A 21,797-nucleotide genomic window follows, 5' to 3' on the forward strand; every position below is an offset into this window, starting at 1 on the left:
TAAAGTGAGCACTGTACACTTTGTATTCTGTGTTGTAATTGAAATAAATATATTTGAAAATACAGAAAACATCTGAAAATATTTAAATAAATGGTATTCTATTATAGCTTAACAGTTTGATTAAGCACTCAATTAATCTTTTTAATCTCACCACAGCCCTAGTTTTTCTGAATGTAATGAAGGGCATGATTTGAAAAAGAAAGGCTCATATAGAAGACCATTTTAAAGAGTCCTTTTTACAAAAACCAAACTTTGTTGACTAAGGAAAATTTCTAGGTTCAGGCTTTTATTTATATCTAATTGAGATCACTTATTTTTAGTAGATGCGCAAATTATTTATTAATGCCAAATCATAACACCACCTTCAGTGTATGATTTTTATGTAAAGGTGAAATGAATATTCAATGAATTGACACAAATTGGGACCTCCACACTGAATATGAAACTAATTTATGATGGAAGACCCAGAAAAAAGGGATTATTTTGATATGATTAAACATTGCCCCACTTTAATTATAATATATTTTGGTGCTTGTTACACTTTATATACAATTTAGAATATTGCATTCAGTATCTCCTATGTAAAAGCTATGTTAAAAGAACATTATTAAGTCTGAAAAGTTAACACACTCAAAATATATAAAATGCCAGAAAACTATGGTTGCCTATGCCACTTTTTCAGCCACATTTTCTTGTAAGTATAAATTACCACACCATCTTCAATTAGATGATCACATACTCTTTGTAAAACAGGACCCATAGTTTCTTCAGTGCATAGAATGGATCTGCTCTAGTGGTTGAATCAGGGATGGGTAGTAAAGGAGGCTGTTGTCTGCATTTCTGAATTTTAGAGCTACACCTCTACTCCAATATAACAAGGTCGTGGGGAGCCAAAAATCCCTACCGTGTTATAGGTGAAACGCCGTTATATTGGGGTAGTGGTGGCAGGGCTGCAGCAGTGATTTAAAGAGCCCAGGGCTCCGGCCACGGGGAGCCCCAAGCCCTTTAAATTGCTGATGGAGCCCCGCTGCTACCATGCTATATGCGAACCCGTGTTATATCGGGCCGCGTTATAGAGGGGTAGAGGTGTATTTGATTTTGCAACCTTATTGCTCTTTTAATATAGGGGGTGAGTATATGTTTGATATATACAGTTTGAATGTACTTTTCTAAATGAAACGAATACAAACCAAATATTACAATTTTTAGGAGCTAGCGAATAGGGGACCACAAACAGGAGAGTTTGAGAGGGGGAGAAGGTGATCCCCTTGCTGAATGAACAAGGTGTGAGTCCTAACTTTGGGATGAGTGGGTTTGTTTGGCTGTTTTGTGTGTTTCTTTCTCTTTCAGGTTATTTCAGTTATTTTCAGTTATTTTCAGTTACTGGAGCAGTTGGAATTGTGTATCTGGGGACTGTCTGGGACTTTGTTCCCTGGATCATCCTTGATCATCTTTGATCAGCCTCAATTAGCCTTGTGATCACCCTCCCACTGTGTGATTAATGACGGGGTAGAGCTGAGCTAGGAGAGAAGGCCTTAAAAGCCAGAGGATAAGTGACCAAGAGGAGCTAGTGAACAGGGGAGTTTGAGAGAGAGTTTGTAGGAGGAAGTTGTAACATAGTCGCTGTGGTTAGGAAAGGCCGCATCGCCAGTGCCAATGCTGCTCCTGTCTCCTCCACCTGCACCTGTATCCAGACAGCCTAACCATGGATGTCTCTACCCAGATCCTGGGGTGGCTTTGCAGAGACAGTGGCCTGCATTTCCCACCCTCATAAAGTCAGGCTGGTGGGATCTCTCAGGAAGCAGGTGGGAGAGCTACAGGAGGAGGTGGCAAAGCATCAGTGCCCATGAGGAATTCCTTGGCAGTATTCACATGGAGACATCCGAGGCTGAGGAAGCTATCCAGCTACAGAGGATTGCTGTCACACCACCAGGGGAGGAGGATATGCCTTTGTCACAGGGAGGACACTGGCAGCTGGTTACTTCTGGCAGCAGGCAGTGCTCCACCTCTACTCCCAACCCACCCACTACGGTGTTTGAAAACCGATATGCTGTCCTAGCAACAAGCAATGTGAAATCATCCCCAGAGGAGGAGGAGAAGCCACGTACCTCCAGGGCTGGGAGGATCGTAACCACCACTCCCAGGAGGAAATGTAGGGTAGTGGTGGTTGGTGACTCTCTTCTGAGGGGGATAGAGGCACTCATCTGTCACCCTGACATGGCAGCATGGGAGGTATGCTGCCTGCCAGGGGCCCGTATCCACAACGTTACGGAGAGATTGTCGAGGATCATCTGGCCCTCTGATTACTTCCCCATGCTACTCATCCATGTGGGCACTAATGATCCTGTGAGGTATGACCCTTAGCAGATCAGAAGTGAGTACAGGGCTTTGGGAATAAGAGTGAAGGAGTTGGGAGTGCAGGTGGTGGTCTCTTAGATCCTTCCAGTCAAGGGTAGGGGCCTAGGCAAAGACAGATGCATCCTAGAGGTGAATGCCTGGCTGCGTAGATGGTGTTGCCAGAAGGGCTTTGGCTTCCTTGACCACGGGATGCTGTTCCAGGAAGGACTGCTAAGAAGAGATAGGGTCCACCTATCGAGGAAGGGGAAGAACATATTTGGATACAGACTGGCTAACCTAGTGAGGAGGGCTTTAAACTACGTTCAAAGGGGGCAGGTGACCAAAGCCCCCAGGTAAGTCAAGAACATGGAGACCTGGGAGAAGGTTTGGAATTTGGGGGGAGCATGGGCTGTTATAAAGCCTTGGGCAGGGATAAAGGAGAGACAAGACAGAACTGGGGGTGGGGGGGATCAAAACAGTATCTTTAATGTCTGTATACTAATGCAAGAAGTATGGGGAATAAGCAGGAAGAACTCGAAATGCTACTAAATAAACACAACTATGACACAGTTGGCATCACAGAGACCGGGTGGGATAATACATGACAGGAATATTGGTATAGAAGAGTACAGCTTGCTCAAGAAGGACCGTCAGGAAAAAAAGGGAGGAGGTGTTGCCTTATGTATTAAAAATGTACACACTTGGACTGAGACTGAGATTGAGATGGAAATAGGAGACAGACTTGTTGAAAGTCTCTGGGTAAGGATAAAAGGGGTAGAAAACAAGGGTGATGTCATGGAAGGGGTCTACTATAGACCACATAACCAGGAAGAAGAGGTGGATGTGGCTTTTTTTAAACAGCTAACAAAATCACCCAAACCACAGGACTTGGTGGTGATGGGGGATTTCAACTACCCAGACATCTATTGGGAAAATAACACAGCAAGGCACAGATTATCCAATAAATTCTTGGAATATATTGGAGACATTTTTTTATTTCAGAAGGTGGAGACAGCTACCAGTGGAGAAGCTGGTCTATATTTGATTTTGACAAGTAGGGAGGAACTGGTTGAGAATTTGGAAGCGGAAGGCAGCTTGGGTGAAAGTGATCATGAAATGGTAAAGTTCATGATTCCAAGGAATGGTAGGAGGGAGAACAGCAAAATAAAGACAATGGATTTCAGGAAGGTAGACTTTTTAGCAAACTCAGGGAGTTGGTAGGTAAGATCCCATGGGAAGCAAAGGAAAAAAACAATAGACAATTGGCAGTTTTTCAAAGAGTCATTAAGTGCACACGAGCAAACTGTCTGACTGCATAGGAAAGATAGGAAGTATGGCAAGAGACCACCCTGGCTTAACCAGGAGAGCTAACATAGTCAATGCTAGTGAAAATGAGGTAGGATCAGAAGAGGCTAAAATAGGTAAAGAACAAGTTAAAAATTACTTGGACAAATTCGATGTCTTCAAGTCACCAGGGCCTGATTAAATGCATCCTAGAATACTCAAGTTGCTGACTGAGGAGATATCTGAGACATTAGTGATTATCTTTGAGAAGTCATGGAAGAGGGGAGAGATCCCAGAATACTGGAAAAGGGCAAATATAATTCCCTTTTTTATAGATGGGCACAAGGACAACCCAGAAAATTACAGACCAGTCATCTAAACTTCTGTACCTGGAAACATAATGGAGCAAATAATTAAGCAATCAATTTGCAAACATCTAGAAGATAAGGTGATAAGTCATAGTCAGCATGGATTTGTCAAAAACAAATGGTGTCAAACCAACCTGATAGCTTTCTTTGACAGGGTAACAAGCCTTCTGGATGGGGGGAAATGGTAGATGTGGTATATCTTGACTTTAGTAAAGCTTTTGATACTGTCTCTCATGACCTTCTCTTAAACTAGGGAAATGCAACCTAGATGGAGCTATTATAAGGTGGGTGCAAAACTGGTGTAAAACCGTTCCCAAAGAGAGGGAAGGGCATAATGAGTGGGGACCTGCAAGGTTCAGTTCTGGGTCCGGTTCTGTTCAATATCTTCATCAGTGATTTAGATAATGGCACACAGAGTACGCTTATAAAGTTTGCGTATGATACCAAGCTGGGAGGGGTTGCAAGTGTTATGGAGGATAGGATTAAAATTCAAAATGATCTGGACAAACTGGAGAAATGGTCTGAAGTAAATAGGATGAAATTCAATAAGAACAAATGCAAAATACTCCATTTAGGAAGGAACAATCAACATAATGGGAAATGACTGCCTAAGAAGGAGTACTGTGGAAAGTGAACTGGGGGTCATAGTGGACCACAAGCTAAATATGAATCAACAGTGTAACACTGTTGCAAAAGAAGCGAACATCATTCTGGGATGTATTAGCAGCAGTGTTGTAAGCAAGGCACGAGAAGTAATTCTGCTTTACTCCACTCTGATTAGGCCTCAACTGAAATATTATGTCCAGTTCTGGGCACCACATTCAGGAAAGATGCAGACAAATTGGAGAGAGGTTGGACATTAGGAAAAACTTCCTGTCAGGGTGGTTAAGCACTGGAATAAATTGCCTAGGAAGGTTGTGGAACCTCCATCATTGGAGATTTTTAAGAATAGGTTAGACAAACACCTGTCAGGAATGGTCTAGATAATTAGTCCTGCCATGAGTGCAGGGGACTGGACTAGATGACTTCTTGAGGTCCCTACCAGTTCTATAATTCTATGATTAAAGTGGAGCAAAGTTGTGTGTGTTGTTTTTTTTAAAGCAAACTGAAAAAACAGAAATTCCATCAGGTGTCATCATATTGACACCACATCAGTCCTCAGTAGGCTTGGAACCTTTAAATCCACTACACAGACCTCTGCTAGTTGAGCTAATGGAGAAACTGATAGCAATATCAAATTGTCAAACGCTATGTAGTCAGCAATACAGAGGGATGGGACTCTTTGCCAATGGGTTTCACAGATACTGACTGACACCATTCTGTCTGTTAAGACTCAGGGTTCTTGGAGTCCATTTCAGGCTGTGGAGGAGAGTGTACTCTAGTGGACACACACTCTTCTGTTCTGCCACACACACACTGATTCCATGCCTTGTTCCCCATCCCCTCTAAACTGTCCCTTTCTGTCCTGTCTTTTCCCCACCCCAATTCCTTCTCATAGTCTCATTCGCCACTTCTCATCCCCATCTCCTTGCCCAGTGAGTTCCAGTTTCTCCATCTTCCCTCTTCCACTCCCAGTTCTAGTTTCCCTCCCCAGGCTTCTCATCCAATCTGTCTCCCTCTGCTTGATCTTTGTCCTTGTTTAATCTCTCCCTGGGTCCTTGTCCCAGCTTCTGTGCTCAGCCATTTCCAGTTCTCAATCCACACCCAAGCTCCTTATCAGACTGGTTCTGTCTCCCACCCTCTGTCCTGTTCCCCACCCATTGGTTTCCAGCTTGTCTCCTTGTTCAACCAATGCCCAACCAAGACTAGTCTCCTCTTACCCTCTCAGCTCCAAGTCCCAGTTCCCACACCCACGCAGTTCCAGCCTTCACTCTCTCCCTTCTCCTGGCTCTCAGTCTGTTTCTCCTCCTACCTGGCTCAGTCCTAACTTCTCCCAGTCCCTTTGACAAGCCAGACCTAATCTCTCTTCCCTGCCTCAGTCCTACTCTCACCAGACTGCTTTTTCCAAACTACTCCTTTATTTTCTTCCTGTCCCACAGTCTGGCTTTTGTTCCTCTCTATTCAAATTAGATGGCTTCCTCTTTCATGTTGTCCATGTGCCAGCAGAGGTGTCATGGAAAGCACGAGAGACAGGTTCCCTACTCTCAGTTCTGGTGGATTGTCCCACCCCAACCCAGAGCATCTGGATATAGTCGTTACTGGAAAAGTCCTTCTGAGCTCCTGTAGCCCTGGGCTGCCTCATGCTCAGTTGCTCTCTGAGGATGGTGAATGCACAGATGAGTCACAGGTGGAAGCAATGAGGGAATGAGGCATACTCGGTTGTCCGGTGACAATGGGAATGACACATGCACAACTTGGTCACTATGAGGGACTGAGAGTGGCTGGAACATACTGAGGTGAGGACAGAATTTTCTGAGATTTTAGTAGTTAAACTCTAAGAAAGCTCTACTGAGGATAATGTGCATGCTCTCTTTTAAGGCTTATAACTCGGCCAAATTTGGGTGGATTTTCCCAGGGATGGCAAAAGGCATGTCTCTGACACAAAGGCTTGCCCCAGCCAAATGTTAAGTCTCTGCTCGCATGGGGGTAGTCCCTTTTTTGGGGGGGATCTGTCAAGACAATGTAACATGGGTTAAAAAAATGTATTTTTCCCTAGCATGAGTCTTGGTAATACCTGTACCATTTTGGCTGAAGTTAAAAAATCAACCTGAAGCAGACACCAACTATGGAAGTTTCACTCAGAATGGCTAAAATTTGTAAAATTATAAAGAATTGAAAACAGGGTCTTATGGTGGGATGTATGGGACAAACTTACCAGCCCCACCTATAATTATGGTCTTGTAATAGTGAGACTATAGTTCAGGGTGTCAGAACTTTCTATTATACAGGGTCTATATCTCAGTGTCTCTCATTCTCAGAACCATTTTTTTTAATAACCATGCCATGGAGAATTTAAACCAAATTTCAGACGCTCATTAACTTGTGTGTGGAATAGTCTCCAATATGGATTTTGTAGTGTTGGTATTTTTAGTAATTTTGGTCCAACTGGAACATTGGGAGGGATTGTTGTTGTTTTGAGGAGAGCGGGTTGTGTCCTCCCCCAGCAGTGCACATTTGCTGCCACCTGAGCAGTAACATTGTGACATTGGAGATTATCAACCACACATCACTCCTTCCTGTTTATTCGCATTCTTGTGTGGTGGTGGTGCTGGTAGTGGTGTCACTGTGGCTGCCTGTGATAACTGATTTCCCTCAGACCACCATGATGTCATTACAAAGAAGAGTGCAGCTCCTCCTGGGAATGAGAGCAGACTGGGTTTGGATAAGCTCCTGCTTTGCTCTAGTGGGTTTCTACTGGATAAATTACACAGTTTCTTTTTCAAAAAGGATTACATGAAAATAAGATACAAGGAGCTGCAATTTTGTCCTCCCTGTTGTTTATCTGCATCTTACAAATTGTGGGCTCTGGCTTTTGGAATATTTACCTTTTTAAAAAGGTGGGAAATGTATAGCTGAGTCCCAGCTCAGTTCTTTGTTACACAGTTAGAAAAATGTCATTTAGAAACTGTAGTAAAACTTGAATAGTTTAATTTCATTATGTTCAATGTATCGACTTCATTGGGCTTTGGATCAATTAGTAACATTTAACTTTTCTTGTCCTTTATATTTAAAAAAAGCAATTTGTAAAATTTCACAGAAGTAATAGTGTGTCAAAGTGCTCGTGTGAAATTTTTCGATGGAACAGTTTTGTCAAAATTGAAATGTTCCTCGGGAATGTGTCTATTTCGATTAAATTTGTTTGATGGAAAAGAGGTGAAGTGAATTGTTTTGACTTTCTCATTTCAATAAGGTAAAAACATTTCATTTTGACTTTTTATAAAATCTTTTCACAGCTAGTTTCTCATGACTTTCTGCATGTTTTCTATGTTGAGGATGCAAAATATAACTAGCAATTACTAATGTGAGTAAAAGTTTCCTTCTTCCCAGTAATCAGCACTGGCAATTTTCAAAGTGAAGAACCAGACCATAAATCACTTACTTTAACATCCCTCCTTACAACAATTACTTCAGGGAGCTAGCCAAAAATAGCAGGAATTCTCACATTCTGTCATATTCACTTTATATCATGGTATAGAAGAAAAATCAATGTAGAAAACATTACTTTGTATAAATGGAGAACCGGACTGAGTTGGAAATGTAACGCTAAAGGCCCTGAAGTGCCACAGGGGGAAAAAGAATCTTTATGTGTTAATTAGCTGGTGAAGAACCCTCTGTGCCATCTGTTAAAAATGCTGCTACTTCTTCATGTACATAGGACATTAAAGTGTTTTGGTTTCTTTAAGCCTCTGAATTCTGTGTACACAAGCAACCAAAGTTAGGAAAATGAAGCAAATATATTCTTCACAGTTCTTGGGAGGCATGCAAGCTATTTCATTTTGTTGTTATTAGCAGATTCTGGCACCGAAGTCTCAACTAAAATCTTTACACGTGCTGTTCTCTGAAGTTAAAGTTCTTGCAGTAAATGTGATATTCTGCATCCTAAGCACAGGGGAATACTCCAGATGCCTTGCTAAAGGTTAAATGCAGGGCCGGTGCAACCATTTAGGTAAACTAGGCGGTCGCCTAGGGCGCCGGGATTTGGGGGCGCCATTTTCTTTGGCGGTGACCGCGGTGGCCGGATCTTCGGATGCCCTGGTCGCTGCCGGCATTTAGGCGGAGGGAGCTGGGGCAGGGGAGCGTGGGGAGGGCCGCCTGCAGCAAGTAAGGGGGTGGATACGCAGGGGATCTCCCCGCCCCAGCTGACCCCTGCCCTGCCTTCTCCCCGAGCACGCCGTGGCTGCTTCACTTCTCCCGCCTCCCAGGCTTGCGGTGCCAATCAGCTTAGGTGCCACAAGCCTGGGAGGCGGGAGAAGTGAAGCAGACAAGGCGTGCTCGGGGTGCTCGTGCTCGTGTGCAGAGCAGAGGTGAGCTGGGGCGGGGGGGGTGCCTCAGGGCGGAGGGAGGGGAACTGCCACAAGGGGGGTGCCTCAGGGCGGAGGGGGGGAGCTGCCATGGAGGGGGGCACCTTAGGAAGGGGCAGGGCACAAGTTGGAAGTTTCGCCTAGGGCACGAAACATCCTTGCACCGGCCCTGGTTAAATGCCACTGCGTGGTAAATGTCAAGATTTTGAGGGTGCCCATGACAGCTTCATGAAATATGTTTATAGTAAAATCCTAAATTTCCTGGTAATACAAGCATTCACCTGTCTAGCTGTGTACTGGGATTTACTCTCTAACTTGCCTCTCTGCTGGTACTGTTTTCTCACAAGAATGCCTAGTATTTTAAAAAATAACTATGAAAAGAAATCACAGTGGGTGTTATGTCCTTACTGTGATATACAAGTTGGCTGGTATTTTCAAGGAGATCGTGCTGACTCTTACTGGGAATTTATCATCCCCATCTTTTCAGCTCTTATGAAAATTAATGGGCACTACTTCCATTTAAACAGTTAGAGGCAGATCCTCAGCTGGTTTAAACGGAGGTAGCTCTGTTGAAGTCGATAAAACTAAAATGATTATACCAGCTGATGCTCTGGCCCTCAGAGCTAGAAAGTGTGAAAGCATAATGGGTATTTCTCACTTGGACCTCCGCATTCGGACTGAGCGCAATGGAAGTCCTTGGACTTGGAATCCAGAGACTGCACAGGTTCAGTACGAGAACTGGCCCTCACCTGTGCAAAGTGGAAACAGTAGTGCTATGGCCCTGTTCCTTGCAGTAGCCATCAGGGAGATAGAAAGGAACAGATGCTGTCCAGGATGCACACAATTTTCCTCATTCTCCAGAATTTTGAGAGGCATTTTGCTGGCTTGAATCACTGGTTTTAATTTTCAAAAGTAGCCATTGATTTTGGGTGCCTCCATTTATTGGGCCCACTCTTTAGAACTGATTTTTTTAGAAGAGCGTCCATATGTCACATTGATCACAGTTGGAGTTATTGATGTCTTTCACCTCTGAAAATCAGATACTTGGTGAATAAAGTTGAGCTCACAAAAATAAAGGCCACTTTGGGAAAAATCTAGGCCACAAACTCTCCCCCAGTTCTGACTGAGCTTCTGTGATTCACTGATGCAGTGTAATCCTGCACTTTCTCTAATGGGGGGTTGTGGCTATGTTCCACCAGCCACCCCTTAACTTATAACTCTGTTTCCTTCCTAGAAATATAAGCACTGGGGACTAAATCCTGCAGGACTTATTGTCAGGAAGAGTACAATTGCACTCAGTAAGCAGGATTTCAATATATATTTACCAAAATTACACTGTGGAGCAAACGTTCACTATTTCCCCACATCTGTAATGTAATATAAATAGAGCCATTGAATTCAGTGAGGTTGAACAGTAGTGTCTTGGGATAGACTCTTCCCTCCAATGCTCCAATACGTCTGTCAGTCTATAAGGTGCCACAGGACTCTTTGCTGCTTTTACTCTTCCCTTGTGTTCCAAAGTAGCTCTGATATCAGTCTTGTTTTTTTTAAAAGGATGGTATACTTACTGTCCTCTAGAGGTATGAACGAGCAGGGTGATTAACGTAGAAGTAGCTGGGCAGATACAGTTTAAAGCTAGCATAGCATATTTGAACTCCTCTTCACATACAACGTGATCTGTATAAAAGAAGACATAATGCAGGATTAGTGCTTTATAAATAGAAAGACTTTAGTTTGAGCTGGACTGTCATTTTACAATATGCCCCAAACAAGGGCAGAACTGAGTTGCTGTGTTCCAGGAATATCCTGAGAATCAGATTGTGACAGAGAGACCCTCTCACCCCCACCCCTCCCACACACCCCATGGCTCTAGGGAGAAAGTAAACTTTGTCAGGCATATCCCTTGCGCAGCACGTGTCGTGCTTGGGGGCAGCTAGCCTGTCCTGCCTACTTCATAAGAGTGTTTTTGAAGTTTCACAAATTCTTATTTATAAAGTAATTTGAAAACATCAGATGAAAGATTATACAGAAGTATAATTACTGTCATTAGCACCATTATTCTCATTCATTGTTCATAATTTCTCATTTCCAAACTACATAATAAAACATCACTACTCCACTCCTCATCAGTTCGATAAAAGAAACTAAAATGTTATGTAAAAACATGCACTTGCACAGAGCAACACTAAACTTTGGACTCCTGAATCTAGGGTCTGAATCTAATATATTCTGACATAAAGCAGAGCCTGAGTCTAAAACAATCCCACATGTGGTTAAGTGCAAATACTCAGGATTTATTCCATTAATATGTGTTTTAAAGAGTCTAATGTGGACCCTTTTTGCCATTTGCAGTTCATTTATGGAAATGATGCATAACATGGTGGGGCAGGGTGGACTAGGTCTGGAAGCCCCCAGCTGGAGGCCTCACCACCCTTCCACAGAATAGAGCAGGGAGAAGTCCTCCAGGCAGCCTAGAGTGGCTACAGAGGAGCAGCCAATCAGAGGGGCTGCTGGAGCAACCACTAAGGGGCCAGAAGGGCCAGATAAAAAGCAAGTAGCAGAGCCGTTGGTTGCTGTGTGGAGCTTGATGAGGGGGCACTGGGTGCCTGGCTGGCTAGATGGGCAGCAGGAGCATCGAATGGTCAGTGCAGGCAGGCAGAGCATGGGGGACTGACCACAGAATGTGGCCAGACCAGATGAGGATACTGAGATGGGCCGTGCTGGTCTGGTTGCAGACTGAGCTCCAGGAGGGCTGCTGAAGAGGATGCCAGCTGAAGGTACTGAGATTGGCCCCAGATGGGTGGTTCAAAAAGGCAGTGCCTCTGGGAACAAACCGAAGAGCTATGGCCCCATACTAGGGCTGTGATAAGAACCCAGAAAGGAGGGACAGTGTATGCAGCTCTGTCGGAGGGCTGAGTTGCTGAAGACCCACTGAGAGAGCCATCAGCTGGGGGGTGCCACCCTGATGTAAGACCAAAACAACAAAAGCAGGCTCACACCCAACCAGCAGAAGTGGGCTGCCCGCAAAAGGTAGGGGCTTTCCCTGGAAAAGAACGGTTTGCAGGCATATCCACCAGAGAAAGGGGGAACTCGTGAGAGGTGGGTACCAACCCCGTTACACATGGTATAAAGATGGTTACACTAAAATACTTTCACCTGTTGTGGAGAAATGTGGGAGGAGTTGTGGGAAGATTTAAAGTTTGTTTGAAAAATCTGCTGTCTTTAGTAGGAACGGCAGCATTATTTAGACTAACTTCCTTGTGTTCCTCCCTGTCCTCTCTCAGTTGAATCTATGCTTCTTGCATTCCTCTCTTCAGCTCCTTCTTTTCGGTGCTAAACAATCTATGTTTTATTTATTCTCAGAATAACTCTGTTGAATTATGCAAATGCTCTTTTCCCTGTAGCTGTTTGGAACATGAGGATATGGACTGTAATTTCAAGCTTGTCTCGGTATTGCACATGGATAGGGAAAAACTGGGTTTAATAATACATTCACCTTATTGGAGGGACAAACTATTTTTCTCTATGCTTCTGGGCTAGATTATGCCTGGCCCATGATGTGACTGTGCTGTGGGGGGAAGGAGAAGGACTCTCCTCACTTGAGAGGCTTGTGCCAAGGGTTAGGCAGAATTCCAGGCTCTGTATTCTGGGAAGCACCAGGTACTGCAGCCTCCCAGATTGGGCAGGGAGGAGGCAAGGTCCTGGCTCTCCTCACCTCAGGCAGTGGAGCTGCCTGGCCATGTGAGTTAGGGAGGAATAGCCTGGATGAGGAGCCCAAATCTGAACTTCCATCTTGCAGGAAATCCTGATAGTTCAACTATTGTTTTCATCCTTAATTGGGATGGCAAATAGACATATAAGAAGAATTCATTGAATGAAACATTCAAAAAGGTTTTAAAAATTGAAACCTCTCATTTTGAGCCATTTCAACATACAACTACATTTCCCTATGGCGGCACTTGGCTTCCTGGATGTTGTAGTTCACATTCCTGATGCCTCTATTCTCCTCTATGGGCCAAGATCCCTAGCTGGACTACTACTGCCATGATGCAGCTACAGGTATGCCCCTCACACTCGGTCAGAGTGGAGACTGCATTGTTACAGGAGACGTAGTCCAGCCAAGCAGCCTGGCCTATAGGGAATGGACATCAAGCATCCAGACTGTAAGTCCCATGAGGCAATGTGTTACCATAGAAAAATACAGTTTAATGTTGAACTCACTGAAAACAAAACATTTTATGTTGGTCCAACAAACCAAAATATTTCCATTCAGTCAAACCAACCTGAAATGAAATCTCCTCTTTTGGCTTTTCTGGCAGAAAATGTAAACATTTTGGCAAAATAAGAATTTTCTATTTTGCAAAATAATTTGATGTTTCTGAATTTTTTATTCCACACCAGACCAAAAATAAGACCATCTGAATCTTTTTTTGAGAGAGGCCCACTCCAGTGGTTAGGGCACTCATTTGCAAAGTGGGAGACCCAGCTTTGTTTTGCCTGATTCTGAGCAGGGACTTGACTCTGGGTCCCCAACATCTCAGGGTGAGTGCCAGGCTACGCAGTCTGTAGCCAGAATTATTTATACAAGCCAGTGAGACTGAGAAAGGGTTCCCACATCCCAGGTACATTCCCCAACCACTAGTTTACTGGCTATTTTGGGCTCTCTCTCTGGCTTTGATCATAAATTCTATCCTGGACTAGATAAACTTTTTGACAAATGACCATTTCCCAAATTGGGCAAAAATGTCCCCACAAACTCTAGTGGCAGCCCATTGCTATGAGTTATACCAGCTCTAATGTTCTTGAAAGACAATATACACTCAAAATATGTGGTTCTAGCATCAGGTGTATGAGAATAATGTCCTAGATCTAGCACAGGGGTCTCAAACACGCAGAACAGCCCATGAGGTTATTTTCTGTGGCCTGCAAGCTCCTCGCGGCCTCCCCGCCCTCCCCCAGCATTTACCTAGAGCGGCTCCGGCCCGATGCGCACTGGGGGCAGGGCAGGCTCCCTGCCTGCCTGCCCCGCCCCTGCGCCGCTCCGGGAAGTGGACGGAACCTGGGGGGCGAGAGGCACAGGGGTGTGTGTGTGTTGATGTTGCTTCAGGCACAGCTCCCAGCAGCTCCCATTGACCGCGGTTCCCCATTCCCGGCCAATGGTAGATGCTGGGGGCTGTGCCTGAAGCAATGGCAACACACACACACCCCTGTGCCCCTGCTCCCCCACGTTTCAGCTGCTTCCCGGAGCAGCGTGGGGGCAGGGCAGGCAGGCAGGGAGCCTGCCCTGCCCCCGGTGCATGTCAGGCCAGACCCTGCCCCCCGAACCCCTGCTGCCGTCGAACCCCCTGCCCTGAGCCCCTTGTCACACCCTGCACCCTCACCCCCTGCCACACCCCTCCTGCACCCCAACCCACTGCCCTGAGCCCCCTGCTACACCTTGACCCCCTGCCCTGAGCCCTCTGCTGCACCCCTCCTGCACCCGAGCCACCTGCCCTGAACCACCTGCTGCACCCCTCCTGCACCCCAACCCCCTGCCCTGACCCTCTGCCACACCCTTCATCCCTCCTGCACCCACACCCCAGCTCCCTGCCCTGAACCCCTGCCACACCCCTCCTGTACTCCTTGGAGACAGGGAGGGGGCAGAGTTGGGGTGGAGATTTCAGGGAAGGGGTTGGAATGGGGGCAGGGAAGGGGTGGGAAGAGGTGGGGCAGGGGCGGGGCTTCATGGAAGGGGTGAAGTGGGGGCGGGGCTGAGGGCGGTGCGGGGGAGGTGTTAGTAATGCGGCCCTCGGGCCAATGTACTAGTCCTCATGTGGCCCTTGTGGTCATTTGAGTTTGAGACCCCTGATCTAGCATAGCTTCTGAGGAAACTTTTTTGTAAGTTTTGCAAGTGAAAGTTACCCACACCGGACCTGCAGTCAAGCATCCATTCACAAAGTGAACAATTGCCTTCCTGCTACAGAGCTTCTGCTACTCATCTTTATCTTATATTTGATAGATTAATCATCATATGCACTCCATATCAATTTCAGTGAGCTTGGACTCTGTTCCTTCCCAATAAGCCACTGCAGCTTTAACATGAGACTTGGCCAATCCAAGGTAATTCAACATGGCATTTTGTATAGAGAATGATAAAATGCTTCGTTAGGCTGTATCTCTGGTAACTGGAATGGTGATTATAAAATTCTGAATAGGTAAAGTCATGTACGACTAAAAAAAGTGGATGCAAGTTAAACACAAAAGCAAAAATGTTCAATTTACTGCAGGGCCGCCCAGAGGATTCCGGGGGCCCGGGGTCTTCGGCGGCGGGGGGCCCTTCCGTTCCTGGACCCTCCGCCGAAGTGCCCCAAGACCCGTGGCGGGGACCCCCCCGCCGCCGAATTACCGCCGAAGCGGGACCCGCCGCCGAAGCGCAGCCCGGTCTTCGGCGGTAATTCGGCGGAGGGGGGCCCCCGCCGCGGGTCTTCGGGGCACTTCGGCGGAGGGTCCAGGAACGGAAGGGCCCCCCGCCGCCGAATTACCGCCGAAGACCGAGCTGAACTTCGGCGGCGGGTCCCGCTCCGTCTTCGGCGGTAATTCGCCAGCGGGGGGGTCCTTCCGCCCCGGAGCGGAAGGACCCCCCCGCCGGCGAAGACCGGGAGCGGCAGAAGCTCCTGCGCCTGGCCGCACAAGAGTTTGCCGGGCACCCGGAGTGAATGAGGGACCCCGCTCCAGGGGCCCCGAAAAACTCTGGTGGGGGCCCCTGTGGGGCTCGGGGTCTGGGGCAAATTGCCCCTCTTGCCCCCCCACCGGGCGGCCCTGATTTACTGCACCCCTGAGCCACAGGTATTGATGCTTTTCTGTCATGGATACATCTCACTTTATTTTCAGATTTGAACTTAAATGTAGGATCAATTGGGTGCATTAAAGGTAGTGTCCTAATATAGCACAATCTAAGTCTGAGGGAGAAAGAAAAATTGATCATCTAGTTTAGTATTACTGTAGGAGGGGCAGGGATTCACTTGGGAAATTAACAAACAGTATTTCAGGAGAGGATACTTAAAGGGTCAAGAGCAATGAAATAGAAAACCTTTCAATTACTGCATTTACATATTTTGCCTGCCCATGGATGCTAAAAACTCTGTTACATATGCAGCTGTTAGATTCATTATAAGTATAGGGCCCTACAAATTCATATGAGTGGGCAGACCCTTATACTGGGCAGGTCTTCTTTGATGTGTCACAGCCAAAATATGGAGCAGTATTCTTCTTTTGCCGTCAATAATTAATAATCTAAGCAATAATGGAGAGTGATTTTTCAATATTTTTGGAGTTTGCAAAGCAATTGAAGCAATAACTAATCCTCGGTTTGAAGTATTTTATATAGTACTTTGTTTTCTTTCCTAAAGGTCAGAAACTGATTTATGTAAGTTATGTATTCTATGCTCATATGTAAAATTGTTACTGAAGATTTCAGGCACAGCAAAAATGCATAATATTGGTTCAGTAAACTTCCAGAAGAAAGGAGTCATCATTTAAAGGAAGAAATATGGTACAATATCAGGCCAGTTCAAATTTGAAAGAAGGTTTTTGCAACGAGGTAATATTGGAACTGCCCTGTATCAAGGTTAGAAAAGTGTGTAGGAAAAAAGTTGAGTATATTCAGAAGGATAGTTGTTTTTTTTTTTCTAGAGAAGTGCTCTAGAACTGCTTTTGGCCCTATAGCAATACCCCCTCTTACTCCTCTCTCAGAGCTGAGTAGGGTTGGTCTGGGTTAGAGAGTAGAGGCCACTAAGGTATAGGTAGGAGCCACAGGCAGTGTTTCTGCTGATTCCATAGCTGCCACACTTCTTTGAATGACGCTGACCCAGGAGGCTGTTCCAGGGCACTGCATTGCTGAAGTAGTTGTCTCTGGAATGAGACATAAAGCCAAGGGTCTAACTATTTGTTGTAAATAATGATCCCATGGTTGTGGGTGGTGATGTCAGGTTGGTGACCACAGTCAAAGTAATATAATAATTATGTTGTGATTACTGAGCTTAAATTCTCCTGTAGAATGACACTGTATTCTGTATTTCTAAACTGTCGTGCAATGTGGCTATGTGGAATTAGAGTTGCTGTGTTTCACTCAAGAGATGGGCATGTGTTGTCAATGGATAAGTGCATAATTCATAAATGTTCCTGAGATAAAAGGCACTGCATAAATTTAAAATCATATAGCACTGCTTTCTGTATGGTAAATATTAGAAATAAGCTTAAGTGGTTCAGAAAAGATTGGCTCCTTCTGCCCAGTGCAGGGCCTACAAAAAATAACATTGCATGTCAGTTTAAGTTCAGACACTAGCAGCACAACAGGCATTTGGGTTCTGAGATGATTGTATGGTCCAAATTATCAGTATGGGGTTTAGCCTAAAAAGGAGTTGTGGAGTCTCTGAAGTGTCTCTATTCTGCAAGCTCACCCTTTTGAGTCATTAGTCATAAGTTGCTATGTACACAGCACATATGGAAAAGCAGACATATCCTAGAGGAAATACCATCAGAAACAAGTTACACAATTGAAGTTACAATGTAAAAAAAGAATAGATGATAATCCCATTGTTTTCTTGTTATCATGAGTAAGCCTTATTACCTGTGTTATAGTCTCAGAGTTATAGCTTAATTTTATATATTTTATAGTCTTGGAGTGTTGTTTATGACTTTCCCTTCTTTCCAGTATAAAACAAAATTCAAGAACTTGTTTTGTTAATAGAACTTTAACTAGTGCCCTTTAATGGTTTTTTATTGGTTTTTTGGGTTTTTTTCTGCATCTAGAGTTGTGTATTTGGTTAAATTTGTTTTTTCATCAGATTTCAAGAATGATGAAATAGAATAATTTTCTCCCATGGTGCTTTTGTGCATTTTGCATGAAACAGCAGTCTTTTCAGATCTCAAAATACTGATATTTTCTTAAAGGAAATTGAACTTTCATGTCACCATGGAGACGGAAGGGAGAGCTTTATTTTTGCTTTAAATCTACACACAAAGTTTTGCAACATAGGCAAGTGTTTTTTTTCCTGCACCATAAGGGAACTTTCAACATGATAAAGGTGTCTATATATACTGCTAGAGAAGCAGTTTACAATGCATATATATATATATATATATATATATAGTTTTGTTTGTCTGGTCGGTCTCTCTCTCTCTCTCTACCTCGATATAACGCTGTCCTTGGGAGCCAAAAAATCTTCCTGCGTTATATGTGAAACCGTGTTATATTGAACTTGCTTTGATCTACCAGAGTGCGCAGCCCCCCCCACCCCACCCCGAGCACTACTTTACCGCATTATATCCAAATTTGTGTTGTATCGGGTGGCGTTATATCAAGGTAATGGTGTATATACATACATTTAAGGAAACTGTGGTATTTCCTTAAAGCAATTAAATGGGACAGAATTAACATGAAGTTGAGTAAGCTGCATTCATCAGAGTTAGGGTGACCAGATGTCCCATTTTTTAAAGGGACAGTCCCGTTTTTTGGGACTTTTTCTTATATAGGCACCTATTACCCTCTCCCCGCCTCCCCGGTCCTGTTTTTTTCACAGTTGCTATCTGGTCACTCTAATCAGAGTGAAAGTTGTGAATACTACAGGAAGTACATATATGAACTGGAAAAAATAGCATTTTTTTGTCTCTCACTCAGAAAAAGACCATCACCCTAGTTTTCTCATGGTGTTTTTATTAATGCTTCAGATTAATAGTAGGACACTATAGACAGCATATTAATATGCACCTTGATGCATTTTATATTTAATATGGGCCCAAGATAGAGAATGTCACTTATAGTCTTTCCCTGTCCTTTTTGTCCTCATGCCATTACATCCGCTTGAATTGATATCATTTATTTTATCAATGATCTAGCTGAGAAACATGCTGAATCTCCCTGCCACTGTCAGTCTACCACTTCAATTTTTCACCTAGATGGACTTCCATTTACATGGTGGAATCTGGAGGATCTTGTCAATCCTCTCCCCTTTCATCCTTAAATAAATATGAATTCATGAGCTCCTATGTCTCGTCTACAATGTTTCTGGCCAAAGAAGCTCGAACAGGACTCTCTTCAGGGACATTAATGGCATTTCTCAGTTTGCCCAAAGAGACTTTTTAGAAATGTGAGGTTCAACATCACCTGAAAGATAAGATGTTCTATCAGTGCAGAACATTATCATTTGGCCACATTAGGCTTTGTTCTCATTGTCAATTTTGACAGAATTTTTCCATTTTTTTAATGGAAAATTCAAAATGAAAAAATTGTTAGAATCATTTCAGAATAAAACAAATTCTTTCATTTTAACATTTTGAAACAATTTAATGTCAACGTATTATTTTCAAAGTAAATGAAATTACACCTCTACTTAGAAAAATCCCATGGGAATATCCAATTTTTTGTAGTCTAAAAACTTTCTGGGAAACTTTTTTCCAGACAGCTCTATTTATAAGTACATCTATAGAAGGTGTTATAAATGGTTAGGAGCCATGGCTATAAGGAAGCTTACAATAGATTAATCATTTGTTAAAAACATATATTAATCATTTATTAATTTTTTATTAAATATTTATGAATGGAGCCTTAATATAAAGTGTAACCAATATATATACAGACCAACCCTTCTAACAGCTTCGGTGTTACCAGTACAGCATGTACTGCATGTTACCAGTACAGCACGTTGAGCAAAGGCCTACATTTCCACACATGGCAGCAAGGGGGAAGCAGATTTCTGTTTGGGATGACTTTGGGTAGGAGCAAGTTATAAAATGTTGTACAATGTTTACAGACAAAACAAGCTTCCAGAGAATACAGACAAACTTTTTAAGTCACTGAAATCTGAAGCTTACCTGCAAACTTGATGTGGAATTTATTTTCGGGTTTTAATATTTGTACATATAAAGGACATTTTGGAGCAAAGTCTTTAACTGCCCAGGCTCTTAAAATGGTTTGATGATCCTAGAATAAAATAGGAAATACAATGTGATGACAATGGAATTCAAGTAATCCTTTTGTTAAATCAAACGTAAAAAAAGCCCTCCTAGCTGCTGAGCTATCTGATGACTCCATTTCAGATAAGTCACTTTCAAATGATATAACACTAGCTGATTGTATACATTTATTTATTTTCTAGCGCTATACTGTATGATGGGGTCATGTACACTGCCAGGTTGCCATTTAGATTTGTACAGAAATCTAATCTATGTAATCATTTATATGGCCACCATCACTGTAGCATCTGGAAGAAAAAGCCATGACTGAAGATGACAGCACAGGAAAAATAAACAGATCACTTATAAACATGGAATTTTTTTTAAAAGTCCACATTTAAGCTAAATGTTAATGGGCCTTTATATTATAAAGTAAAAGTCCATGCTCATCTGTTTCCTTATACAGAGGTGAGCCTCTGCCTGTGGACTGGAGTTTTGAAGGGCGTGGAAAAGGGCATGCTGTCTCCATGCCAAGTTCTCCTCCCTTAACTAAGCCCTATGGAAGCTATTCTATGTTGCTTGTGCAGAGTGGGAAGGGAAGCAGGAAGCAGCCTTACTCCCCCATGTTCTCCTTCCTCTTGCACCTGCAAAGCAAGACAGTCTGCAGTCACTTACACAAGTTCTCCCTTGCACCACAAGTTGTTGACTGGCTACTTTTACTTGATGAATATTGTTCTTTATTGTTTTATATTTGTGTCCTTCAATTATACTTACTGTATCATACTTAGCTCAAAGGAGAGGTGTATACAAATAAAATGTCCTGAAGTGCCATTGTAAGGAATATGATGATACTAATGATTTTAAAAAGTTATTTAATATAAGGCCCTAGATTTTAAATATATCCAAAGATCCTAGTAGCACTTGATGGTAATTTTGCATTTTTGATTTAACCTGGAAATATTATTATTTTCACACACACCCAAGCTTAATGTTGCTGCTTACAATTTTGGAAAATATACCCAAAGGTAAAAATCCCCCATTACACAGGAAATAATGAAATCCTATTTCTTATTGGGGGTCAGTTTCCAGTAATCTCTGAAAAAAATTCAAATTTAACTCATTTTTATCAAAGATGTACATATTGAAACACAGTTTCCTGTCAGTTCCACATCACAGAAAACTAAGAAATGTGGTGGGGTTGGGTTTTTGGTTTGGTTTGTGTGAAACAACTCTGTTTTAGCAACATAGTTAGTGTGTGAAAATCATTTAATTTAACTGAATGATCAAGCACATCATAATACTCCTGTTTCTGAAACCATACCATTTTATTGAGTCCCAGCATTTGAATGAGATAAAAAGGTTTGGAGTTAACCATGTTAAATCCCAAGGTTTACGAGCCACAACAGACCTAATTTGTCACTTTTTTGAGAACCTATAAAAATGTGTAGATATAATGGTAGAGTTTAATTATAGACCAAGAATGTCAGTAAATTTCCAAGACATCTATTATATTTTAGATTTTTTAAGAATGAATTGCTCTCAGCAAGAACTCTTTCATTATCGTACATCATGAAATAAGTATTAATAGATTCATATATTCAATTTCATGAACTATTGTTAAATTCAACACATTTAGCCTTAAAGGAACATATCAATTTTCATTTATTTCCGAACAAAAAATAACTGAGAGCAGAGCACAGGAACCAATTCTGTGGCCATGCCTAGTCATGAAATTGGTGCTATTAGAAAATGAAAAGAATGATTCATTACATTTGCAATGTCATCAGCAAGAAAAGCTTTCAGACTGGATCACAAGGGAAAATCTCTGCCTGAAATAGTGTGTAATTGATATCTTCAGACCACTGCACTGTAATGTCAATTGAGGCAGTGCCACATATTCTTTCTGTGAAGTACT

General features: G+C 43.1%; 1 protein-coding gene across 4 annotated transcripts in view; it reads right to left on the minus strand.

Moving 5' to 3' along the window:
• The window catches only part of KCNT2 (potassium sodium-activated channel subfamily T member 2), a 292,883-nt gene that overhangs the window by 99,541 nt on the left and 171,545 nt on the right, over nucleotides 1–21,797 (minus strand). For all 4 annotated transcript variants that reach the window (XM_039485106.1, XM_039485104.1, XM_039485103.1 and 1 more), the window contains 2 exons: nucleotides 19,802–19,910; nucleotides 10,519–10,627 (listed from right to left, as the gene is read on the minus strand). In XM_039485106.1, coding sequence (XP_039341040.1) covers nucleotides 10,519–10,627; nucleotides 19,802–19,910 — 218 coding nt within the window. The remainder of the gene's footprint in view (nucleotides 1–10,518; nucleotides 10,628–19,801; nucleotides 19,911–21,797) is intronic.

Source organism: Mauremys reevesii, linkage group 8 (genome assembly GCF_016161935.1).
Source record: "Mauremys reevesii isolate NIE-2019 linkage group 8, ASM1616193v1, whole genome shotgun sequence".
In the NCBI taxonomy this organism is placed as follows: Eukaryota; Metazoa; Chordata; order Testudines; family Geoemydidae; genus Mauremys; species Mauremys reevesii.